The 22,153-nt window shown below is 44.6% G+C and overlaps 1 protein-coding gene across 11 annotated transcripts in view; it reads left to right on the forward strand.

Moving 5' to 3' along the window:
- The window catches only part of ENTPD3 (ectonucleoside triphosphate diphosphohydrolase 3), a 29,224-nt gene that overhangs the window by 2,565 nt on the left and 4,506 nt on the right, over positions 1–22,153 (forward strand). For 3 of the 11 annotated variants that reach the window (XM_084858217.1, XM_084858220.1, XM_084858221.1), the window contains 7 exons: positions 427–575; positions 2,782–3,005; positions 4,678–4,805; positions 10,986–11,103; positions 15,948–16,098; positions 17,839–17,998; positions 20,072–20,302. In XM_084858217.1, coding sequence (XP_084714343.1) covers positions 2,957–3,005; positions 4,678–4,805; positions 10,986–11,103; positions 15,948–16,098; positions 17,839–17,998; positions 20,072–20,302 — 837 coding nt within the window. In that variant the 5' untranslated portion in view covers positions 427–575; positions 2,782–2,956. Of the gene's footprint in view, positions 1–426; positions 576–735; positions 820–2,781; positions 3,006–4,677; positions 4,806–10,985; positions 11,104–15,947; positions 16,099–17,838; positions 17,999–20,071; positions 20,303–22,153 lie in introns of all 11 variants that reach the window. The other 8 variants (XM_084858216.1, XM_084858222.1, XM_084858226.1 and 5 more) reach the window with 5 other exon arrangements.

The following is a 22,153-nucleotide window of genomic DNA, read 5'->3' on the forward strand; positions in this document are numbered from 1 at the left end:
AAGTGACAAGTTTACAATATTTTTCAATGGCACACTCCTATAAAAAGTCCTATAACTCCTAGCATTCTTCAGCCAGCATGGGAATGCTGAGAATTGAAGGACTTTTTTCTGTCTAAACGTGCATAGGATTGCGCCCTTACTTGCTTGTCTGTGTTAGTCATTTTTTGCCACCACACCAATGTCCAAAAAGAGCTAACTCCCTTCCAGTTTACAAAGGCTTCCTTCCTGGTCTGTTAGTTGCGGTGGCAAGACATCATGTACGAAACTGCACTTGAATGTGTTTGGGGAAATTTCCTTGTTTGGGCTAGTTTTTGGTGGCCATGGTTAGCTGATATAGGGTCTTTAAAATGTAAGGTAGTATTTATATTTTTAGTGTTTTACATTTGTTGGTGCTCTGGTTTTTGAAGTTTTGTTCTCCTTCCTGAGGTTTCAGGATGGATCAGATTACTTATCTAAACTGAGCAAAATTCTGCCCACATCCATAGAACAATGTCAAAAATATTGTGTCATACTCACTTCTGGTGCAGTGTCAACAACGTTCACAAGGCTTCAGCTGTATTCACACTTTCCTGGGAGTAAGTACCACTGAACTCAATGGGGCCTACTTCTGAATAGACATGTACAGGATTGCACCGTAACTGGGTTAACTGGTGCTCTCTATTCCATTGAAAGGCAATGACGTTGTTGGGTATATGACCTTGTTAGGAGACAATGTTATCCTGTGTTTAATTCCAGTGTCATGAACCTTCCATCAGCCAATTAGCCTGTAATTAAAACGTTCAACTGACACAACAGCACTAGGTGTGTTCCTGCCAAAAGGTTTGTTGGCTGGGCCTGGAATGATAAAGTATGCTATGTTGAAATTGCAAGTGACAGATGCTAAATTCAATGATAAATCTTATATGGAAGATGCATTTGCATGCTGTGCACTTGCTTTTAAAAAGGCTGCCTTGAAGTTCCTGGACATTTGCCCTCTCTTCTGTTCTTCTAGCAGTAGCAGCATTTCAGTATTAAGGGTGTGTTCCCGCTTTACCTTTTTGTTATTTATTATATTTAGCATCCTGGGTGTACATGGCACTTTCTAGAGCAGACTTCCCCAACCTGGTGTCCTCCAAATGTTTTGGGCTACAACTCCCCAGCCAGCATGGCCAGTAGTCAGGGTTGATGGGAGTTGTAGCCCAAAACAACTGGAGGGCACCCGGTTGGGGAAGGCTGTTCTAGAATAACGTTAGCAAAATACAGGACCCAACAGTGTGATTGAAACAGGGAATAAGGCATCCTAAGTAAATGTGTGTCAGTTTACATGCATTATAGATTGTAATTTTTAAAAATCCTAAAAGCTTCTCCAAAGTATACCCATTGAAGATAACTAGGCAATTGAACAATGTGTGGAGAATCCCTACTTTGCTAGCTAAAGATAATATTGTTATAGTATCCAAGTCCCTCCCCTACTTTAATGGATTTTTTTTATGCAACAAGCCTTTAAGGTAAGGAAGTGTTATTAGTTCTATTTCCACTGGATCTGATGAGATGATGAATCATCCATAAACAGAACAGTGCACCAAACTTGAATCTCCTGAATTCCAAGATGCCACCCATATGTCTGTATTTTCCAGACAACATTTATTTAATTTTTAAACTATGTTTTAAGCAGATGAGCATGTATTTCCTGCACAAAATGGCCATTCTTGCATATCTGTTACCAGTATTCCCCCTTTCCCCCTCCAGTCCACAAATATGAAACCCAATTTGCTTTCCCAATATGTGTAGCCTTGTTTAAATTTAGGAGTTGGGCAAGCCAGACTTGACTACCCATGTAATATTTCTGATTTTTGCAATCTAAAATAGCAAGAATGTGCTGAGAGCTGTTTCCTTAGAGCCTCCTACGTGATAATATGTCAGCATCAGCTTCTAGCAGTTTGCTAGTGGGTCTCTCTTCTTCGGAGTCTCTCTGTGTACTCACACACATGAGTTCTGTGCCTATGCAGAGCTGCATTTCAGGAACTTCTAGAGCAGCCTTCCCCAACCCGCGGCTCTCCCAAATGTGTTGGACCTGAAATCCCAGGGGAAAAGGTGGGGGTACAAATGTTTTAAAATCAATTATCTTCTTTATTTACTTTAAAACATGTATGTTATAGGATTTCAAGCCCAACATAACTGGAGGTCACCAGGCTGGGGAAGGCTGTTCTAGAGCTTTAGAGCAGGGGTGGACAACTTGTGGGTCTCCAGATGTTTTGGCCTACAACTAGTGGAGGCTGGTGGCTCTGATATCAGTGGACCAGTGAATCTGCTCCAGGCTTCAGTCAGAACCAGACAGAGCTCTAAAGGAGCTATCCATGGTATGGAAGCACCCTGGATAGCTCCTTTAGAGTTCTGACTGAAATCCTGAGCAGATTTATCACTCCACTGACATCGGAGCCACCAGCCTCCACTGTCTACAACTCCCATTAGCCCTAGCCAGCATAGCCAGTGGTGAGGGATGATGGGAGTTGTGGCCCTCTAGGTGTTTTGGCCTACATGTTGCCCATCCCTGCTTCAGAGAATGGGAGCTGGCATGCACACCCTCCCCTTGAGGGGATGGCGTCCGTGCTATATGTATGCCTCAGGAGAGAGGCAAGTTCCTACCTGCCCAGTTCTGAGCAGTGTCTGTTGGGAAATGTTCTCCTGCTTTAGGGCTTAGGGGAGCTTTTTTAAAAAAAAAATTCTTGCTGAAAATTAGTTTTAATGGTTGACTTTTTGTTTGTTTTTTGTTTTTCTATTTTGTTGTTGTATTATTCATAGTCATTCACTACTTCAACTCTTTGGCACACCCAAATTTCTCCTCAGGGAGAGTTTCGCTCATAGACCCCACCGTCTGGCCTTGAATGGCGCAATGCAGCTCCTTCAAAGATTGCCGCACTTGTGGGCGGAAAGTCCCCATCCCTGACGGACACAAAAAAGTGTGTCTTGGGTCTCAATGAGGCGCACAAAGTGGCTGTGTGTTCCATTTGCCTCAAGTTCACCAGGTAGGCACATAGAAACAGATCCTCCTCCTCTGAATGCCTGTCTCTAGCAGTATGCTTTAGACTCCAGTACCGTGTCTGGTTCCTCTTAGTGGTCATAATTAGTCTTAATTTACCAAAGTGATGCAGATGATGGGGCTGACTTCTTGTTGTTGTTGTTGTTAACATGTCTATACCGCCCCATAGACAAAGCTCTCTGGGTGGTTTACAGAAGTCGAAACATTAAATACAATATAAATTATATTGGGAAACGACTAAAGTAGAACACAGCCCTTAACTTCTGGCATTGAACTGAAAAACTATACTTAAAAATCAAAAGAAACATGATTGAGACTGTGGGTGGGGGGAGTTGCTCTGCATCTGCATCTTTATGGTGAAAGCCCAATTTGCTGAGCACCCCCCAAATAGCCACCGTGAAATTGATAGAAGACATGCCAATCTGACTGCATTCGGACTGGGGCCCTTAGATTCCGCCTCCCCTCCAAAACCCTGTTGCAGAAAGGGATGTTGTGGGGAAAGATGTTCCCCCCGTTTCCCACATGTCTAGTTTAGCCAGTGCCGGAACATGCCTACAACAATCAGTGGGATGAGAGCAGCAATTCCTTCCCACAAATTTGCTAAAGGAATGGAGGTTTTGGCCAGCGTACTCCACAAGCCCCGGCAGATCCACATAATCCAGGGGTGGGCAATTTGTGGCCCTCCAGATGTTTTGGCCTACAACTCCCATTGTTCCATCACCCGCGGCTATGCTGGCTAGGGCTGATGGGAATTGTAGGTCAAAACATCTGGAGGGCCACAAATTGCCCACTCCTGCTGGAATCTATGAGGCCATTGCCTGAAGATTGTTGTATCTGCTGAGAGTCTTCTGTGCCCCCTTTCCTTTTGGGACTTCTTTGTCAAGAGGTCCAGTAACTTGCAGGGCTGGAGTCATGCCACAACAGGCAGACTATAGCCATAGTGGAGAATGGAATATACTAAGCAGAATCCTGAGTTACTCAGCTTTCATTTTAAAAAGAATTAGCAAGATTTTAGCATCCTCTTTTGTTTCTTTTGTTTGAGGCACTTTTAATGTGCAAGTGCTCTACAGTCCGTATTCATTTTCACCATGGAGTGACTTAACATGTGTGAATGAGCCATCACCAATCAAGCACTGCAGTCAGAACTTTCTCATCATTTTGCACTGCTTATCTGTGGTGCTGGTTCAACACATTGAGGTGTGAATCAACTGTTGAGTAGTGAAGTGATGTACATGCATGTATTGTCATCTTTATGCTGGCAGGGTTCTTATGTCTGGATTAGCTGCATGGCAAGGCAACAGGATGCTCAATGGGAGAGATGTTCCTCATCAAACATTCCCCATCACAGCATCTACCTGCTAAATTTCTACCCACCATACAGCTATAAAAAGCACAAGAGCTCCGTTAGGGGGGGAAAAGTCTAGATTAGTGGATGAAAATACATCTCCTATCTAGATCTTTTCAGTGGGCAAAGACTTTCATAGGAGTTACGTAGATCATCTTACAGGATGATTCTGCATTCACTCAGACTACCGATAGGATCCCATCTTCCACATCCCAAGCAAATGAGGACCTTGGACTCCTTAAAGTACAGTGAAAAATAATGACATGAATCCTTAAAAAATCATAGTGTAAATTTTTTTCTCTCTTGTTTTTAGGTTTCCGAGTGATATACAAAATGCCAACCATTGTCACCTTCATCTTTCTGCTCTTAAGCATTGCTATTATTGTTACTATTACTCTTGTCCAGGTGAATCAGAAAGAGGTCCTTTCTCCAGGTCTGAAGGCAAGTTCAAAGAATAGGCTGAAATATATGCAGTAACCATTGCTTAATTTTTTGCCATGGTTCAGCCAATGAACCTGTGATGTAATAATAAAGAAAAGTGCTTCTGAGCATGTGGAAAATGTTTCCTATCACCAGTCCAGGAAGTAACCACAGCATCCGGGATTAGAAGTGTGTATTTGGGGGAGGAGGGCATCATGCAGGTTTGAGTCTCAATTCCTCTCTTTCTAGAAGTTAATCACCAACATTATTGTAGAAAGACCTCTTCAGATGGATTGCATATGATAATGCAAACTTCAGTAGCTCACCCTTGGCATTAGAGCAATATTTTAGGGGTAACGGTGTTTGATTGTGCATCCCTCCCTGTCCACCCAGCAGGCCTGTCCCACCTCCAAGCCTACCATGTGTGGGTGTAACACATAAGTACGGAATATGCGCGTAACATCCAAGGCCAAGCACATATGCCTCAACAGTGTAGTTGACATCCCAGCTCAAATCCAGAAATTGACCACACAACTGGGCCTATTTGCATTGAATTTTTATCTGCGTACACCCTGCTGACACATTACGGCGACATGTGGATGACCTGTGGGGTGTTGGAGGTGGTACAGGTACAGCAGGTAGGTGGGAAGACAAGGTGCACTCTGCACCCCCACATATGGGGGAAGGGTATCATCCAGATCAGGCCTATGCAGTTATGCCTTCTTAACATACTATTTATTTATTGCATTTATAACCCGCCTTTTTTCCTTCTTAAGGAACCCAAGGCAGCATACATAATCCTCCTCTCCATTTTAGCCTCACAACAACAACCCTGTGAGGTGGGTTGGGCTGAGAGTCTGTGACTGGCCCACAGTCACCCAGTGAGCTTCTGTGGCCGAGTGAGAGCTAGAACCCGGATCTCACGACTCCTAGTCCAACACTCTAACCACTACAACACAGTGGCTAGATCAGCCTTCCCCAGCCTGGTGCCCTCCAGACATTTTGAACAACAACTCTCACCATTCCTGACCATTGACCGTGCTGGCTGGGGCTGATCAGATTGGGGAGGGCTATACTAGAGCCCTTCATGGCCCTGTTCCTCAACCTAGAACTCCCACTGAGTATAGTCAGTCTGTTGCTACAACATGCCCCCTGTTGGTTCTTCTCCAGCTGCCCTCATGGAGAAGAAAGCTGGAAAAATCTCCTGTGCCTCTTTCCATACATGCTCTTGTGCCAGTTAATTTCCAGTCTGACAGTGAACTGGACCTGCAGCAGTCAGTACCTCTGCCCCAACTCTTCTGTCAGTAATCCTAGTGGATGTATTTACATTTCTATACCGCCCCATAGCTAAAGCTCTCTGGGCGGCTCACAACGATTAAAAACCATAAAATACAACCTAAGATACAATATAAAAGTTTAAAAGCTTAGAACTACCATATAAAATAAAACTTACAATACAGTAACAGCTTTAAAGCAGAAACTGCAAGACTAAAATGCCTGGGAAAATAAAAAAGTCTTCACCTGGTACTGGAAAGAGCATAATGTAGGCGCCAGGAGAACCTCTCTGGGAAGCTTATTCCTCTGGGAAGCTGGGGTGTCACAGCAGAAAAGGCCCTTAGTAGCCACCCACCTTGCTTCCTTTGGCGGGGGCTCCCGGATAGGGCTATTCCAAAACTACACTGCTCATGCACCCTTTTGTGGGGAGCATCCCTTCATTTTTTAAAGCATACCGATCCACTTCAGTCGGGCTTCAGGCTTGGGCATGGGACAGAAATGGCCTTGGTCGCCTTGGTAGATGATATGAGGAGGGCTCTGGATAGGAGTGAATGCTCAGTCTTCACCAGGGTTGGCCATAGAATCCCTGCCCAAATGTCGGTGAGTGGCTGGATGGGGAGGAATAAGCTGAAGCTGAACCCTGACAAGACCGAGGTACTTTTGGTGGGAGACAAGAGGAGGCTGGGGGATGCTGACCTGGTGTTGAATGGGGTACGGCTACCCTTGAAAAACAAGGTCCGCAGCCTGGGGGTCATTTTGGACTCCCAGCTGTCCATGGAGGCTCAGGTGTCAGCCGTGAGCCCGACAGCGCTGTATCAACTCCATCTGATACGGCGGCTGCGCCCCTTCCTTCCCGACCATCTGCTCCCATCAGTAGTACATGCCCTGGTCTCCTCTCGTTTAGACTACTGTAATGCGCTCTACGTGGGGTTAACCTTGAAGACGGTTCGGAAGCTGCAGCTGGTACAGAACGTGGCGGCTCGCCTGATTAAAGGCAGCCGCCGGCGAGATCACATCACTCCAGTGCTGAAGGAATTGCACTGGTTACCAGTTGTTTTCCGGGCCAAATTCAAGGTGTTGGTTTTGACCTTTAAAACCCTATATGGTTCCGGCCCAGACCTATCTTAAGGAGCGCCTCCAGCAGCACCAGACAGGCTGCTTAACAAGATCAGCCTCGGATGGCCTTCTCTCTGTCCCATGAGCCAGGACAGCTAGACTGGTGGGGACGAGGGAGAGGGCCTTTTCTGTGGTGGCCCCCACTCTGTGGAACTCCCTCCCTAGGGAACTCCGCCATGCCCCCTCTTTAATGAGCTTCCGTCGTGCATTAAAAACGTGGTTGTTCAGGCAGGCATTTGGGGTGGGTTAGGGTATTTTAGAAAACGTTTTTATTGTAGAATTTTATTGTTTTAAATTGTTTTATTGTATGCTGTACATCGCCCAGAGTGGCTAGGTGACCAGCCAGATGGGCGATTAATAAATTTAATAATAAATTTAATAATAATAATGCTTCTAGCAATGCCTGGTGAACGGCAGCAGCTGTCAAGGTAGCTGAGTGGGGCATCGGGTGGGGTTTCAGTGCCCCGTATAGCCGTCTGCCCACCCCATGATAAAATGAAAATATGTATGGAACAAGCATCCATGAAAAGGCCACCCTGAAACAGACAACATGCTATGGCCAAAACCTGATGTGTGTTTGGCTGTGTACAGTATGTGACTCCAAAGAGGAGCAGGGGCTGGTTTTCCAGTATTCTCACCAAGCCGCCCAGCCCACCTCAGAAGATGCATGCACAGCAGGGGTGTCGAACCTCTTTCAGCCCACAGGCTGAGTTCAGTGTCAGAGAAGCTCTTGGAGACCGCATTCCAGTGGTGGGTGGGGCCAAAATACCTGCATATTTTGGCAGAAAGCTCTTCTTGCCAGCAATTAAGCCATAGGAGAGACATTTCAACCTTTTAGAATGGGGGGAAATGGGACAAAATTTGAGAAACCACAAAATGATCAGTGGTTGCAGGGCAGGGGGTGGGTCCTTCTGGGGAACCTCAGTTGGCAGAATGTGACCCCTAGGCCAGAGGTTCTGCACCCCTATACAGCCTCTGGATCCAGTATTGTCTCTTCCATGGTTCAGGTGGGCTGTCTACTTTCTGTCTCCTAAGCATCTTGCTTGCTTATGCGAACACATTATTTTTTGCTGTTGCTTATATATAGTTTTGTCCGTCCCCCCCCCCTCTCTCTCTCACACACACACACACACACACACACACACACACACACTATAATTTAAAAACTAGGAGGGGGCAACTTCATAACAAACACAAGGGCCAGCCAGTCACCTGGTCCCAAAGGGGTGGGGGTGTCCCAAATGTTTTGAGTCTGCTTCCACAGTGGCCTCACTGCTTAAATAATGTCCACCCATCTGCACACCTATTTTCCTCCCAAGAAGAGGGAAGGCACGAAACCTGAGATTATCCTTGTTGGGCAGGAAGAATGCAGTGTGTACTGGTGCCCCAGTAAAAAGAGGGGTCTGCCAAATATATATGGGCACCTCTGTGGCATAAAATGCTGCACAAGAAGCATTCTCTTCGTTGGCATGGTGGAGGTTTGGGTACTAATTATGTAAAGGGTTAGGTCATTATTGAGAAGATCTCTGGACAGTTACATGCCTGAAGGCTGAAGTTTTCCCTCTTGAAAGGGCTTACAGGTTCTGTTGAAAGACACCTCATGTACTCATCTTGACTGTGCATGTTTTCGTTGAGGCTGGATTTGGACTTTATGGGTGTAACTGCCTGCTTGCCCCACTGGTTAGAACATGTTGACGGTATTATCCTTCTGCCTATTGATTCCAAAGGCGAAGAATCAAGTAGGGGAAATGATCTATGGAATAAGTTCAGTGTTCAAGATGAGCTACTGATAAAAATATGTTCATCTCTGTTGGAATAATTGCATTTAAAACCAAAATGGTGGGAAGTCATCCCTTGGAAAGCCCTCAAGGGGTGCTTTACTGGTAATCATGCTTCTGGGAAGTGGCCTGTTTGGGCATCCTCCAAAAATAGTATAATTCTGCTATGTATCGATGAGACCACCTTGACGCATTATATCTTTGATCCAATATCAATCTCCTTCTTGATTCAAGGACTTGTTTTCCACTTGCCACTCTTTCACATGTGGCCAATGAAGGGCTTCGCACGATTGCTGTAACTCCTTGCAAATGACCATGTCGCATTTATCACCAGGGATGGTGGAGGCACCCACAGGAGCTCTGTTCCTGACACAAATAGCAGCCGTGGAGAGGGCAGATTGGGAGTGTGGAGGGGAAAGGGTTAAATCTCTTCTCCCCTCCCCATGGTCCCAATCTGGATTTCCTCCACCCCCCCGCATTTGCTTGTTTACTTTTTTTTTAAATCCCAAATTGGCGTCTATTCATTTTTGCTAATCATACAGTAGAGTGAAAACAACAGGGACTTGGATCTTTCGCAGTGCAATCCTAAGCAAGTTTACTTAGAAGTCCCCTTGCGCCCCCCCTAATAAGCCTGTTTAGAATTGCAGCCTAAACTCTTTATTTCCTATAAAACAAGGCACTGATCCTCAAAATACTTGTGTGATGCCACCAAATTAAATGGCGTTGGGTAACATTGTCAGAGAGGAGATTACAACCGTGAGGAAATATCATCATCATCACCACCACCACCACCATCCAGTTCCTGTTTACTTGATAACACATGGAATAATCTTTTCCCCCCTGTGCTAGTCACAATCTATGCAGTAGATCACTCCAGCGCTTGCAGTTGTGCAGGATGGAGAAGTGGCGCTTCACAGAGCATTCTGATTTCATCAGCGTTCACATCTGAGGCCAGGATCAAAAGAACCATGAACTAGTTCCGTGAGCGCAAAGAGGTGTTAGGCTTGTTTTTGGCCAACATCCATTCCCCCACCCCCCGCCTCCCTTCTGCATGGTAAACCATTTTAGAAACGGAGGAGATTTAACAGCAATTTGTGATATGGAAGATACCGGGCCTGAAACGAAGGACAAGATGATGCCCATTCCATGTATGGAAGCCAAGTAGATTGATAGCTGGATTGTATTTCGACACTGGCAATGGGATGGTGCTCCCCATTGCAGCGGAGGGGGGTGGCTCTGATGTCATGAGATGGTGAATCTGCTCTGGCTTTCAGTCAGTAAAGAAGCTATCCAAGTTGCTGCAGCACCTTGGATAGCTCCCTTAGAGTTCTGACTGGTTCTGATTGAAACCCAGAGTGGATTCACTGCCCCACTGACATTGGAGCTGCCAGCCTCCACAGGACCTGAGGCACGCCCATTCTGTCCCTCTACCTTCCTCTGCCACTCACTCACCACTCCCCTCCCCCAGCACCTGCCCACTGCCCACTCAAAGAGATGCTGCAATGCAGCAGCAGTGACGGCAGCAGCATGCGTCGCATGAGCACAGCAACACATATGCATGGATGATTCCTGCTGGTGAGCATGGCTGGGCTAGCTGCCTCTTTGTCAGCTTGCATGGCCAGCAGCCTTTCCCAATGGAAAGGCTATCTGTGATGCAGTGGGAGAATGTAACTAGGTGAGGAAGCCAGTCCAGGGCAGTAATAAGCAAGCATCACTGGTGGCACCAGCTCAGGAGGATGGGAATGGCCAGGAGGCTCAGGGGGAATGGTGGTAGGGGCAGCTGCTCCAGCCCTCCAGCATCTGCCACCTGAGATGGCTGCCTCACTTTGTCTAATGGCAGGGCCGGCCAGAAATCAGCTGTTTAAAGAAAAAAAAAGTTTCAAAATAACACTGGAATAGGACAAAGAGTTAAATAGCTATTAGGATTCCAGGCTGCTTTTCTAACACTTGCACACACACACACACGCACACCACCTTCTTTCTTAAAAGAAATCACTTTTGGATTGTGACCTACAACCTTTCTTCCCTCCAGTATGGAATAGTGCTTGATGCCGGATCATCTAGAACGACAGCCTACGTATATGAATGGCCGGCAGAAAAAGAAAATGACACAGGAGTAGTAAGTCAGACCTTCAAGTGCAATGTGAAAGGTGAGGAAGAAATGGTTATTTTCAAATACTGGGGTGTTATCACAACACATATCAAGAACTGAACACTTGGGTGGATGTGGGGAGGAGAATCGGCAGGTTCTGTGTGTGAGTCATGTTCAGCACATGTCTGGCACATGATAAAAAGGACAGCCAATCCTGATCCAAAGAGATCTCCTCCACCTTTAATAGCTGCAACCCAAGGACAGGTTTGGCATCTGGAAATGTGTGGGAAGTTCACACATGTCCCCATGGCAGAAATCATGCACAAGTTGCCATGTTCATCTCTGTGGAAATGTAAACTGCGATAGAATAACATGCAGGGGTGACAGTGGCAGATCACAATCGTTAATTTTTCCGTGCCCCAGTTTCATGGAAACAGCAGCAATATTTTCTCTAGGCATAAATGACAGTGGGTTGGGTCTAGACGTAGTCGTGCTTCAAGTAGACCCATTGAAATCAATGGGACTTAAGTTACTCATGACTTCCTTAAGTCTCATTGATTCCAGGGGTCTGCTTTACGCATGACTATGTCTGGATCCAACCCAATGTGCTTTTCCTTATGCGCAGGTAAGAAAATTGTTCTCAGTATTGATCTAGAAAAATATTTTACTTTTTTTTTAATCTCACCTGATCTGAAAGGAGCTCTAAGGTTCTCCCCTCACCAGTCATGCCCCCACTGGAGGAATCCTTCTCAGAGGAAGAGTGGGAGCTCCCAGAAACTGGGGGCACCCCAAATCAGTCTCTGTCACCAGACCAGCAGGAGCCTGGGCCCTCACGGGAGATGGCTGCAGGTCCATCCCTGTCAGGGGGAGGGGACTTTGCCTCTGAGGAGGCCCTGGAGCATCATTGCCTCAAGCAACAGGCCAGCAGGGATTCCGTGAAGTGCTTGTTTGCAAATGCAAGAGCTTGCTTGCAAAGAAAGACTCCTCAGGAGAAAGTGACTCTTCATGACTAGGGCTCTGACCAGAGAGCTATAATGTACTGCAGCTGAGTCCTGGGTGGAGATCAGCAGGCTTTAGTGTCAAAAGTCTTCAGTGTCTGCCTAACCAGTGCTGGAAACACCATCTTTACCTTGTATCTTGTTTTCCTGACCTTGCCTTGAGACTGAACCTCTGTGCTACCGACCTTGGACTCCTGCTTGACTCTGCTTCTTGGACCACGTAGGGTATCTGACTGTTTATCTGCATTTTGACCTTGGATGTGCTTCAGATCTCTCTTTTGGATTGCTGCTTCTTGCCTGGTAAAACTGTGCTTTTGACCATTGCTTGCTGACGGGGCGTTTTTACACAAGGTATTTATCATGCCCTTGTGATTGTTCACTCACAGAAGTTCACGGGTCCTTTGCATGACACCGTCACCTGCCAATGCCTTTCTCGTCATTTTGGGGTTTATTCTGCCATTTTATAACTCGTGGAAAATACAGTATCAACCCCCCACCCCACCCAAAACCGCCATCAAAGAGGTGCTGGAATTCAAGAATCATGTGATATTGTAGGAATCTTGCAGCACCATCTACTGGCTGTATAAATGAAACATAAGGAACGTGCCCACAAGGGAACCAAGAAAAACAAGGGTGTGGGGGGAAGCACGTGTATTGTGCCCATCATAAACCTGCAAAGACTCTGGAAGACAAAGCCCCAGTAAGGCTGTGGAATTTTTCCTTAATGTAGAGAAGCCCTTGTTTTTGGGTTGCCCCTGAGTCTGATCCAGCCATAGCAGGACATCACCCCTTTTATCCTTGCAACGACGATGGGACATGGGCTAGTCTGGGAGAGGTTGATTGGCTCAAGTCATCCAGTGCGCCTCATGCCTGAATGAGGGGTTCAGTCCCAGTCCAAGATGCTGACCACAATTTCACTGGTTTTCATGACTAATCCTTTCATGATTTCCTTCATGACAGTGTCCAGTTAAGTTAGGCTTTAAATTTTGTTTGAGTGGTTGCTTTGGGGGTTCTCTCTGCATAGAGCCAGGCAGATAATGTGTCAGGGTTTCTTTGTTTTTAGGTATGTACCCTTTAATCAAAGGGTGCTGTATAGCGAAGTGAGATTTTCAATTACTGGGTACAAACTCAAAAACAACTCCTTTCATGCATGCAATTAAGTAGTGCTGTTTCTGTGGTTGCATTTGATGTTCTTTCCAAGCTCACAGTACTAGAATAGTTTATATAAGAACTGGAGTCTGCAAATAGACTCCTGTCTGAAAATTATTGGCTTCATGGGATTGTTTTTGTGACTAATGAAAGGGTATGCATGCCACAGTCCGCTGTAATCTGAAGCAAGGTTTTCACCCTGATTCGCTTGGGGGGTGGGGAGGTGTTTAAGTCAGAGGGCCACACATTTGGATTTTCCCCGTGATAGAGTGAGTAATGACACTGGTTGGTTTTCACCTTCATCCCCTTTGCGTGAGCCTTCTGGGTGCACTTATCAGGTGACAACAGGTTTAATTCCTTTAGACCAGCGGTGGCAGTTTGAAAGCACTTTCACCATGTTCCATTCAAACATACTTTTCTCACTTTCTCCTGGGGTGAGTTTTGAAAAGGTATTCTACAAGTTTTCATTTTGGGCTGTTTGAATGAGAGTACAGTCTGGTGTGGAATGTCTATTGGCCAGCACCTGGAATATCACCAACCTACCTTCTCCACCAACCCCTAGAACAGCTTTATAACTTTTTAAAAAAATAGTTGTACTATTTTGTGGTGATAAGAACAGATATATAAGCAAATAAATGTATGTGCTACTTTTTTTTAATAAAAAGAGGCAGAGATACTGCCTGATGTATGAATGGAAGCAAAGACGGAGAGAGGTTATCTCCATAACATATTGTTACGTATGTGTACGATACCAGTTACAAGGCCAGATTCTCACCAGTGTGACCGGTGGAGGCTGGTGGCTCCGATGTCAGTGAAGCAGTGAATCCATGCTAGGTTTCAGTCAGAACTCTAAAGGAGCTATCCAAAGTGCTTCTACACGTCAGTCAGCAGGCAATGGTCCAAAGTACAGATTTATCAGGCAAGAGGGAGCAATCCAAAAGAGAGGTCTGAAGAGCAGCCAAGGTCAAAACGCCTATAAACAGTCAGTTACCATATGCAGAACAAGGAGCAGAGTCAAGCAGGAGTCCAAGGCCTGTAGCATGGAAGTTCAGTCTCAAGACAAGGTCAGGAAAATGGGATGCAAGGCAGTAGGAGCTGGTAAGGACATTGTTTTCAGCCCTGGCTAGGCACTGGAGGCTTTTAACACTAAAGCCTGCTGAGCCCCAGCCAGGATTCAGCTGCAGTACATTAGAGCTCCACAATCATCGCCAATAGTTGCTATTGGTCCTCCTCCTCCTCACTGCTACTGCTTGCTTGCTTGCTCAACAGGTAGAGAGATCCAGTGAGCAAGTAGGCAGTGGCATCTGCTGTTCCTCCTCACCATGTCCATTTTCTGGGCTAGGACGAGAGGCAGGTGAACGCTCAGGTTGCAGTGGTGAAGAGGAGGAGCAACTCCAGGGGGTGCGTGTCAGTGGGCCCCCTGCTGGGCTGAGGGCCCTCAGCAGGTGCTTGACCATGCCTACCCTTGACATCGACCCTGGTTGTATGGGCGGTGTCACCTCCCTCGCTTTTGGACCTATTTCTATTTGCTAGGTTTTCGTTTGCTCAAGCAAATAAAATGTGGGTTGCATGCAATTGACTCATTGCCCATCCAAGTACAGGATGGTGGTTGGGGAAGCAAATCCCCATTCCACAGAGGTACCAGCAAGCACCACATTGTCTTGCTTGCAGGGTCAATCAGGTTTGACATTCTGGATTTCATCTCTCCCTCCCAAACCTCAATGTTTTGTCCACTGTTGTCTTTGTGCACATCCAGCCTCAACTAAGTTTGGGATTCTTCATCCCATGTCTTCAGCGCTCACCAGAAAGCCTCAAAAATTAATGTTTGCTTTATTTCTATACCACTTTTCTAAGTGGTTTTACCTAACAGCCCTTACCTGGGGTTAGGGATGATAGAACCAGGGATGCTCAAGCTTGCTGAGACTTTCCAAACTTCACTTCGAAGCTTGGTTCATCTCATTCCCATTCTTGTTTGTGACCTGCTTTTCTTTGCGTTCAAATGGGGAAAGTGTGCGTTTCTCAGTGCATTTTTCAAAAATGCACCCCCCCCCATTGCTAAAGCATGAAAATGCATTCTTTTCAAATGCCCATTATAAAGTGCACATTTTCCAAAAAATACACATTTTTCAAACATGATTGCAAGTTGAGGAATGTGCAAGCTTTTTCAGGAAATGCACTCTCATTCACATTTGTTTTGGGAGTTGTGAATGGGGCAAGTTCTGATCATTTGTGAACAGAAATTAAATTCTTGTACACCCCTACTTTATATGGGTATTTGGAGCTTTATATTGTAATTTTCTAATGTTTTTATTCCATCCTCATGCAGTGCCTGTACACTAGCCATGTATTAGCCAGGTGCTGGCAACCCTAGTGAATTTAGTCCTGTTTACCTCAGTAACTCTAAACTGCCTTATATTTAAGACTTCTTGTTTGTGATGAGATCTGAGAAAGCCTTCCTGTGGTATGTATGTTGATTTCTCTGGAATGCTTGGACACCTGTAGAACATTAATGCAGCATTACTGGCAGTAGAAAGTATATACAAGATGCAGGATTCCAAGAACAGGCCTTGCATGAAATGCAGTGCTCTTAATAGCAATCTTGCTATTTTAATAGCTTTAAAACAAAACAATAAAATTTCAAAACAAGGTTACTTTAAGGCAAGGCAGAATAGTAAAAGTCTTATTATGTTAATCTTTCTGATTAGGTTTAAAATATTCTGGCAGAAAACAGAATCCTTTAATTACTCTCCCCTAGGTCCTGGGATATCCAGCTATGGAAATAACCCTCAAGAAATTGCTAAGCCTATCAGTGATTGTATGAATAAAGTCAAGGAGAAAATTCCTTTTCACTTACACAGAAGCACACCTGTCTACTTGGGAGCCACAGCTGGCATGAGACTTCTGAGGTATAGTAGGCAAACCACTGGAAATTCTGACAAGTAATTCTTTATCCATTGTTACAATATCAACAGCAGCAGAGCAGAATAATGATTCATTATGACATGTTCTCCTCCTTGCCTTAAAACCTATCAATCTATAGAGATGAATAGATATGGGTGTATTAGCCAACTTTATAAATTGAAGATGGATTTTGACCTACCCTGGGGATATTATTGGGAAGTAAAATCTTCCCTCAGATTAAGCTGGTTGTGTTTATTGATGGCTTTAACAAAGGTAGATCTCGGGTCTGAGTGTTCCTGAATCACAACAAATGTTTTTTTCTTGAGTGGGTTTGGGCAAACCTTTGATCAGTTCACTTTGTATTGTGGGCTGCCTAGAATGCATGGCAACCATAACCAGCATTTGTTGCTATGCATGTGCCTACAGTATTAAAAAAAAAGTGCATGCACAGGTTTTTTGGGGGGTGCATACACAGAGCAAAGAAAGACTAACTTGCAATGTGGGAGCAGTAGCCTGCAACACATAGGAACAGGTTGTGGTTGGAGGTGGATTGGTGTTTTTTTTTTTAGTCCATTGAAAGGAAATGTTTGCTGTATTTTAAAAAAAAGTCATCCAAATTTGATACTTAGAAATTGTGTCCTCTTGCTACTGTACATATAATATATCATTGGGTACATATAAATTATGGTGAATATGTTATGACGCCCAAGACGTTAAAGCAACAACTGTGATATTGAGATATTGAGAGAGAGAGAGAGAGAGAGATATGAGAATAAATATGAGCCACAGCATTTTTCATTGTATATTTTTGCATGGAAACTATTTGATGTCTCTACCCAATAAGTATTATGGCATAGTATATATCAAAGGAGAAGGGGACGGCAGAGGATGAGATGGCTAGATAGCATCACTGATGCAATGAATATGGACTTGAGCACGCCCCGGGAGAGAGCGCAGGACAGGAAGGCCTGGCGTGCTATGGTCCATGGGGTCACGAAGAGTCGGACACGACTGAACAACTGAACAACAACAACAAATATGCTATATTTATTAATTACACAAAGCAGGCTACTAATATCTGGAACTTTTAGATTATGCACGTGAGGTCACAGTGCACACAAAAATATTTTTATATGAGGAACAACATTCCTGATTGCTTGGAGTATATGCTTTATCTGGATCTTGGAAATGATTTACAGTGCAACCTATACATGTCTACTCAGAAGTAAGTCCTATTGAGTTCAGTAGGGCTTACTTGTAAGTAAGTAGGTATTGGATTGAAGGGTGTAATTCTATATACACATATCTGGGAAGTCTCATTCAACACTGTGATTCTTACTTCCAAATAAACATGCGAAGGATTGTGCTATTAGTCTAGCTGGGTGTATATTATGGGGCTTGTCCACACATGCATGTTCATCGTTTGTCAAGTGTGATGATATATGAATGAGCCAGCACAGATGAATCACTAGAGGTAAAACTTTCATATCATTTGATATAATCTCAAACACATTTTTTCAGTGGAAAGAGTTCACACATTTGACTGAATCATCCAATGTTGAGTAAACAAGCTATGTGCATGCATGTATGAACCACCCCACACTTGATTGTTTCTTATTAAAGGCTGCCCTTCCAAGCTAAAAACAGAAAATAATCAACTTTTCCTCTAGTCACTAGATCTGGCAAATGAAGGGTAAACTTCTCCTTTTGGACACTCAGCATTTTGTGTTCTGTGAATTGCTTAGGTTGCAAAATGAATCAGCAGCCAGTGAAGTCCTTGAGAGCATTCATAACTACTTCACATCCCAGCCCTTTGAATTTAGGGGTGCTCAAATCATAACTGGGCAAGATGAAGGGGTGTATGGATGGATTACAGCCAACTATTTAAAGGGCAATTTCTTGGAGGTGTGTGGAACAATCTGCATGTTTTATTACATACTACTGTTTGATAAATCACTAGCCTTTGAATGGATTTATGCTGAGATTAGCATAACCCCTCATTTTATGCAAGGGAAGATTGCAATTTGGCTTGGTAGCACTGTAATACAAGGTGTATTTTTAAAAAACTAGCCTAAAACTATGACAATAGTATTCAGAACATGTTGATAGTAAAAGTTCCTTAGTTACAACAATTTTGTTTTAGCTAGGAAATTGATCTCTTGTATTGCAGGCATAAAATACCCTATAAAGTAATGATGTTCAGTCATGATCATGATACATGTTCTCAGAAATGCTCTTTTAAGAGGCCAGTTATAATTCATCTTGTCAGATAATAAGGCAACCCCTTTTATTTCACTGACATTTTAAACTATTGAGAATCCCCGCTCCAGAATAAACCAGGCATATTTAAAAAACAAAACCACTAACGCCCCTGCTGAAAAGTGTAGAGCTCCATGTCTGCAGTCCACACGTGTTCTCCCTCACCTATCTGCACTGAAGACAGGGAGAGAACATGGGTCTCATTAACTTTTGTGAATGGCCTAGAGAGCTTTGGCTTTGGGGTGGGATAGAAATGTAATGGGGCCACGGTGGCTTAGTGGTTAAGATGCTGAACTGCAGACTGGAAGGTCGGCAGGACAGCAGTTCGAGACCCGAGTGCCACGTGATGGAGTGAGCTCCCGTCTTCAGTCCCAGCTCCTGCCAACCTAGCAGTTCGAAAGCAAGAAATTGCAAGTAGATAAATAGGTACCGCTTCGGCAGGAAAGGTAACAGCGTTCCATGCACCTCGGTGTTCAGTCATGCCGGCCACATGACCACGGAAGCGTCTTAGGACAGCGCTGGCTTTTCAGCTTAGAAATGGAGATGAGCACCGCACCCTAGAGTCGGACACGACTGGTTGGGGACACCTTTACCTTTAAGAAATGTAACACATGAATGAATAATAAATGTACAGGGAACGCAGACTGGACGCGCTAACAAGCAATGACCATGCAGAGGTCATTGTTCTTTTGGAGCAGCCTTCTGCCAACCTGGCACTCTCCTGATGTGTTGGGCTATAACTCCCATCATCCCCAGCCGATATAGGTCTGGAGGGCGCCAGGTTGGGGAAGGCTTTTTTAGAGAAGCTCTCTACTACTTATTTTATGGTGCTAAAACATCAATTTGGGTGCAGAGGTATAAGAGGGCTACCACTGTTTCTATGGGGCAGCAGCTCTTTCCCATTCACAGCTGTTTCACAGACAAAATTCTGCAGTGCAATCTTTCCTCTCCACTGCGACTCCATGCCGAGAATAATGAAACCTGTTGATTTCTGTATATCAAGACCCTGCATAGCAATGCTTAATGTGCATGATACAAGTGTATATACAATAATTGTCTATACACATGTATCATAATATGCAATACTATCCCTCCTCTGTTGTGCATGTTTATTTTTGAAAATTCGGTAGGATGGTTCCAAATGTAGTCATACTTGTATTAGACAATGGGATCTTGAGTTAGTTGTGACACATGCAGCCCCTTCCCCTTTCCCCTCTTGGGGCACCCAGTAAGCCATAAAGTCTAATTAACTATAGTTTCCCATTTTGTCCAAACTGGGAAACTATGGTGATCAGGTACAGAACAAGCCAGGATCTTGAACTAACTTCAAACTGTGGTTTAAGATCCTGGCTTTTTTTGAACCTGGTAACCATAATTTCCCCTAACGTCTGTGACTGAAGAAAGGTGGCATATAAATGTACTAAATAATGCAGAGCCAAATATAGGCTGCCACCTGCCTTGGCAAAGACATCATGTAGCTTGATGGGGATTCTACCCCTGATCAAATCTCGGACACCGCTGTCGTTGCTTGTTTGGTTGTATCTAATCTTTGAAAGAATGTTCTAACCTATAAGACTCTCACAGACAATCTGGGGTGAGTTTTCCACACTCATCTGGGCATTATTTCATGATGCACTGTTAAGCTAAAAAGAAAACGTTGGAGGGAACTGTGGAGTCCTACAGCAGATAATATTCCAAACGTACGCTCTTTATTTCTAGAAAAACATCTGGAGCACCTGGGTCCATCCCCATGGAGCAGAGACTACAGGTGCGCTTGATTTAGGAGGGGCCTCCACCCAAATATCCTTCATCCCCGAGGAGAGTGCCGGAACATCTAATAGCACGCTACAGGTGCAGCTGTATGGTTATTCATACAGTGTGTACACCCACAGCTTCCAGTGTTACGGGAGAGATGAAGCGGAGAAAAAACTGTTAGCGTCAATACTACGGGTATGATCATGGAGCTGCTGTTCTGTCAGGACCAAACTGAATGTGGAATAAGACGATAATTCAGTGGTGGGAGCACATATTTTGCATGCAGAAGTTCCCAGGTTCAGTCCCTGCCATCTCCATTTAAAAGGATCACGTAAAACAGATGCTTGTAAAGACCTCAGCAGCTGCTGCCAGTCAGAATAGATAATACTGAGCTAGAAGAACAAATAATCTGGTATAAGGCAGATTCCTGTGTTTCTGTAAAAGCCTTCCTCATTCTGGTGCCCTCCAGATGTTTTGGACATCGACTCTCATCAGCCTCAGACAGCATGGCCAATGGTCAAGAATGCTAGTTGTAGTCCAAAACATCTGGAGGGCATGAGGTTGGGGAAGGCTGCCCTATAATATAGCCTGCACTTGGCTATATATTCCAAGCATGACTTGCTGTCACATGCCTATATAGGCCCTGTAAAGCATCATGGCTGTCTTAGGTTGGAACAACCAGACCAAACATCCTGTTCTCTGCTTAGGTCTTGTAGAGCAAGTACCTCTTCCTCCTCCATGCATTCTGTCAAAAGCCAGCAATACCAACTGTGCAGTACACACTGGCCCCCATTAGCTCTGTGAACTAATGCAAGAGGCCTGGAAACTGAAATTGCATCCTGTAGGAAGATGTGAAATAGCACTCACAATATGCTTTTACACTACATACTATGGGGGCACATTGGGTTGGGATATGGTATTTTCAAATCATCCAATGTGTCTTCTCTTCATTGCGTATTCTGTACCCTAGGACCATACTACACCCAAATGTTAGGAGACCCTGCGTTCGGTCAGATAGGAAAATGTCGTAGCTGGATAAACGCAAATATAGCAAATACGACCTAGTGCTGCTTACAGATTCCTTGATTCTATAAGAATTAGAAAGCATTCATGAAAGAGCTGATATAGAATTCATCGCTGCACAGCTGTTCTGTGGAGACTTGGAAAAGAACAGATGACAGAGCAAGTGTTAATTCCTGTGCCAACGTTTTAAGGAACATCACAACTGCTTCACAGTTTACATGGCAGCCTACATCTACTGGTTTGTGCCACAGTAAATAGTAAAGTATCAAAATGAACTGAAACTAAATTAGTATTTGAACATGCTTACTGCAGATAGTGCGAAACAGGAAATAAAGAGGGGATTTCACATCTATTAAGACTCAAAGATACGAAACTGGGAGTCCTGATCAGTCATAGATGGCTGGTGCATATCCACTGTGTGTTTTGAAAAACATGCCCCCCCTTCAGATTGTATTTATTTACCACAGAAAACACTGGCAGAAGTCTGTGTGTACTTTGGCCACCATGAAGTAGATGCAGCTCTTGCTTTAGGAAGCATCTGGAGGTTTGCTGAGGAGATATGTCTCAGCAATCACCGATGCACTCTCTATTGCCTTTTCTAGGAGCAAATTGTAACTTCTTTGTGTAGACTATAGGCAATCTTGATCAGTGCTGGCTCCAGGATTTGGGGGGGCCCTTGGGCATTGCACCATCAGTGAGCCTCCCTAACATGGAAGAGGTGGGCCATGCACAGTGACAGTTCTCTTAGGTTACATCTCATCTTCTTGGATACTCTGCGCAAAGTGGAAATGGTAGCGCCGTAAGGGCAGCACAACTTCTGCTAGTGTTGGGGCCCTGGCAAATGCCCAACCATATCACTCTCTGGAGCCTGCCCTGGTCTTGAGTGCATCTGTGGTTGTTTTCAAAATGGGATGCACAGAACTGGACACAGTTGAGGTCCTGTATCCTGCTTAGTTCTGGAATTTGATGGCCATAACGTTTTAGCAAGAAACGGTGTTGTAAAGTGTATATTAATCCAAGTGA

Source organism: Heloderma suspectum, chromosome 5 (genome assembly GCF_057233095.1).
Source record: "Heloderma suspectum isolate Gila_16-S chromosome 5, 16-S_ref, whole genome shotgun sequence".
NCBI classification, from domain to species: Eukaryota; Metazoa; Chordata; class Lepidosauria; order Squamata; family Helodermatidae; genus Heloderma; species Heloderma suspectum.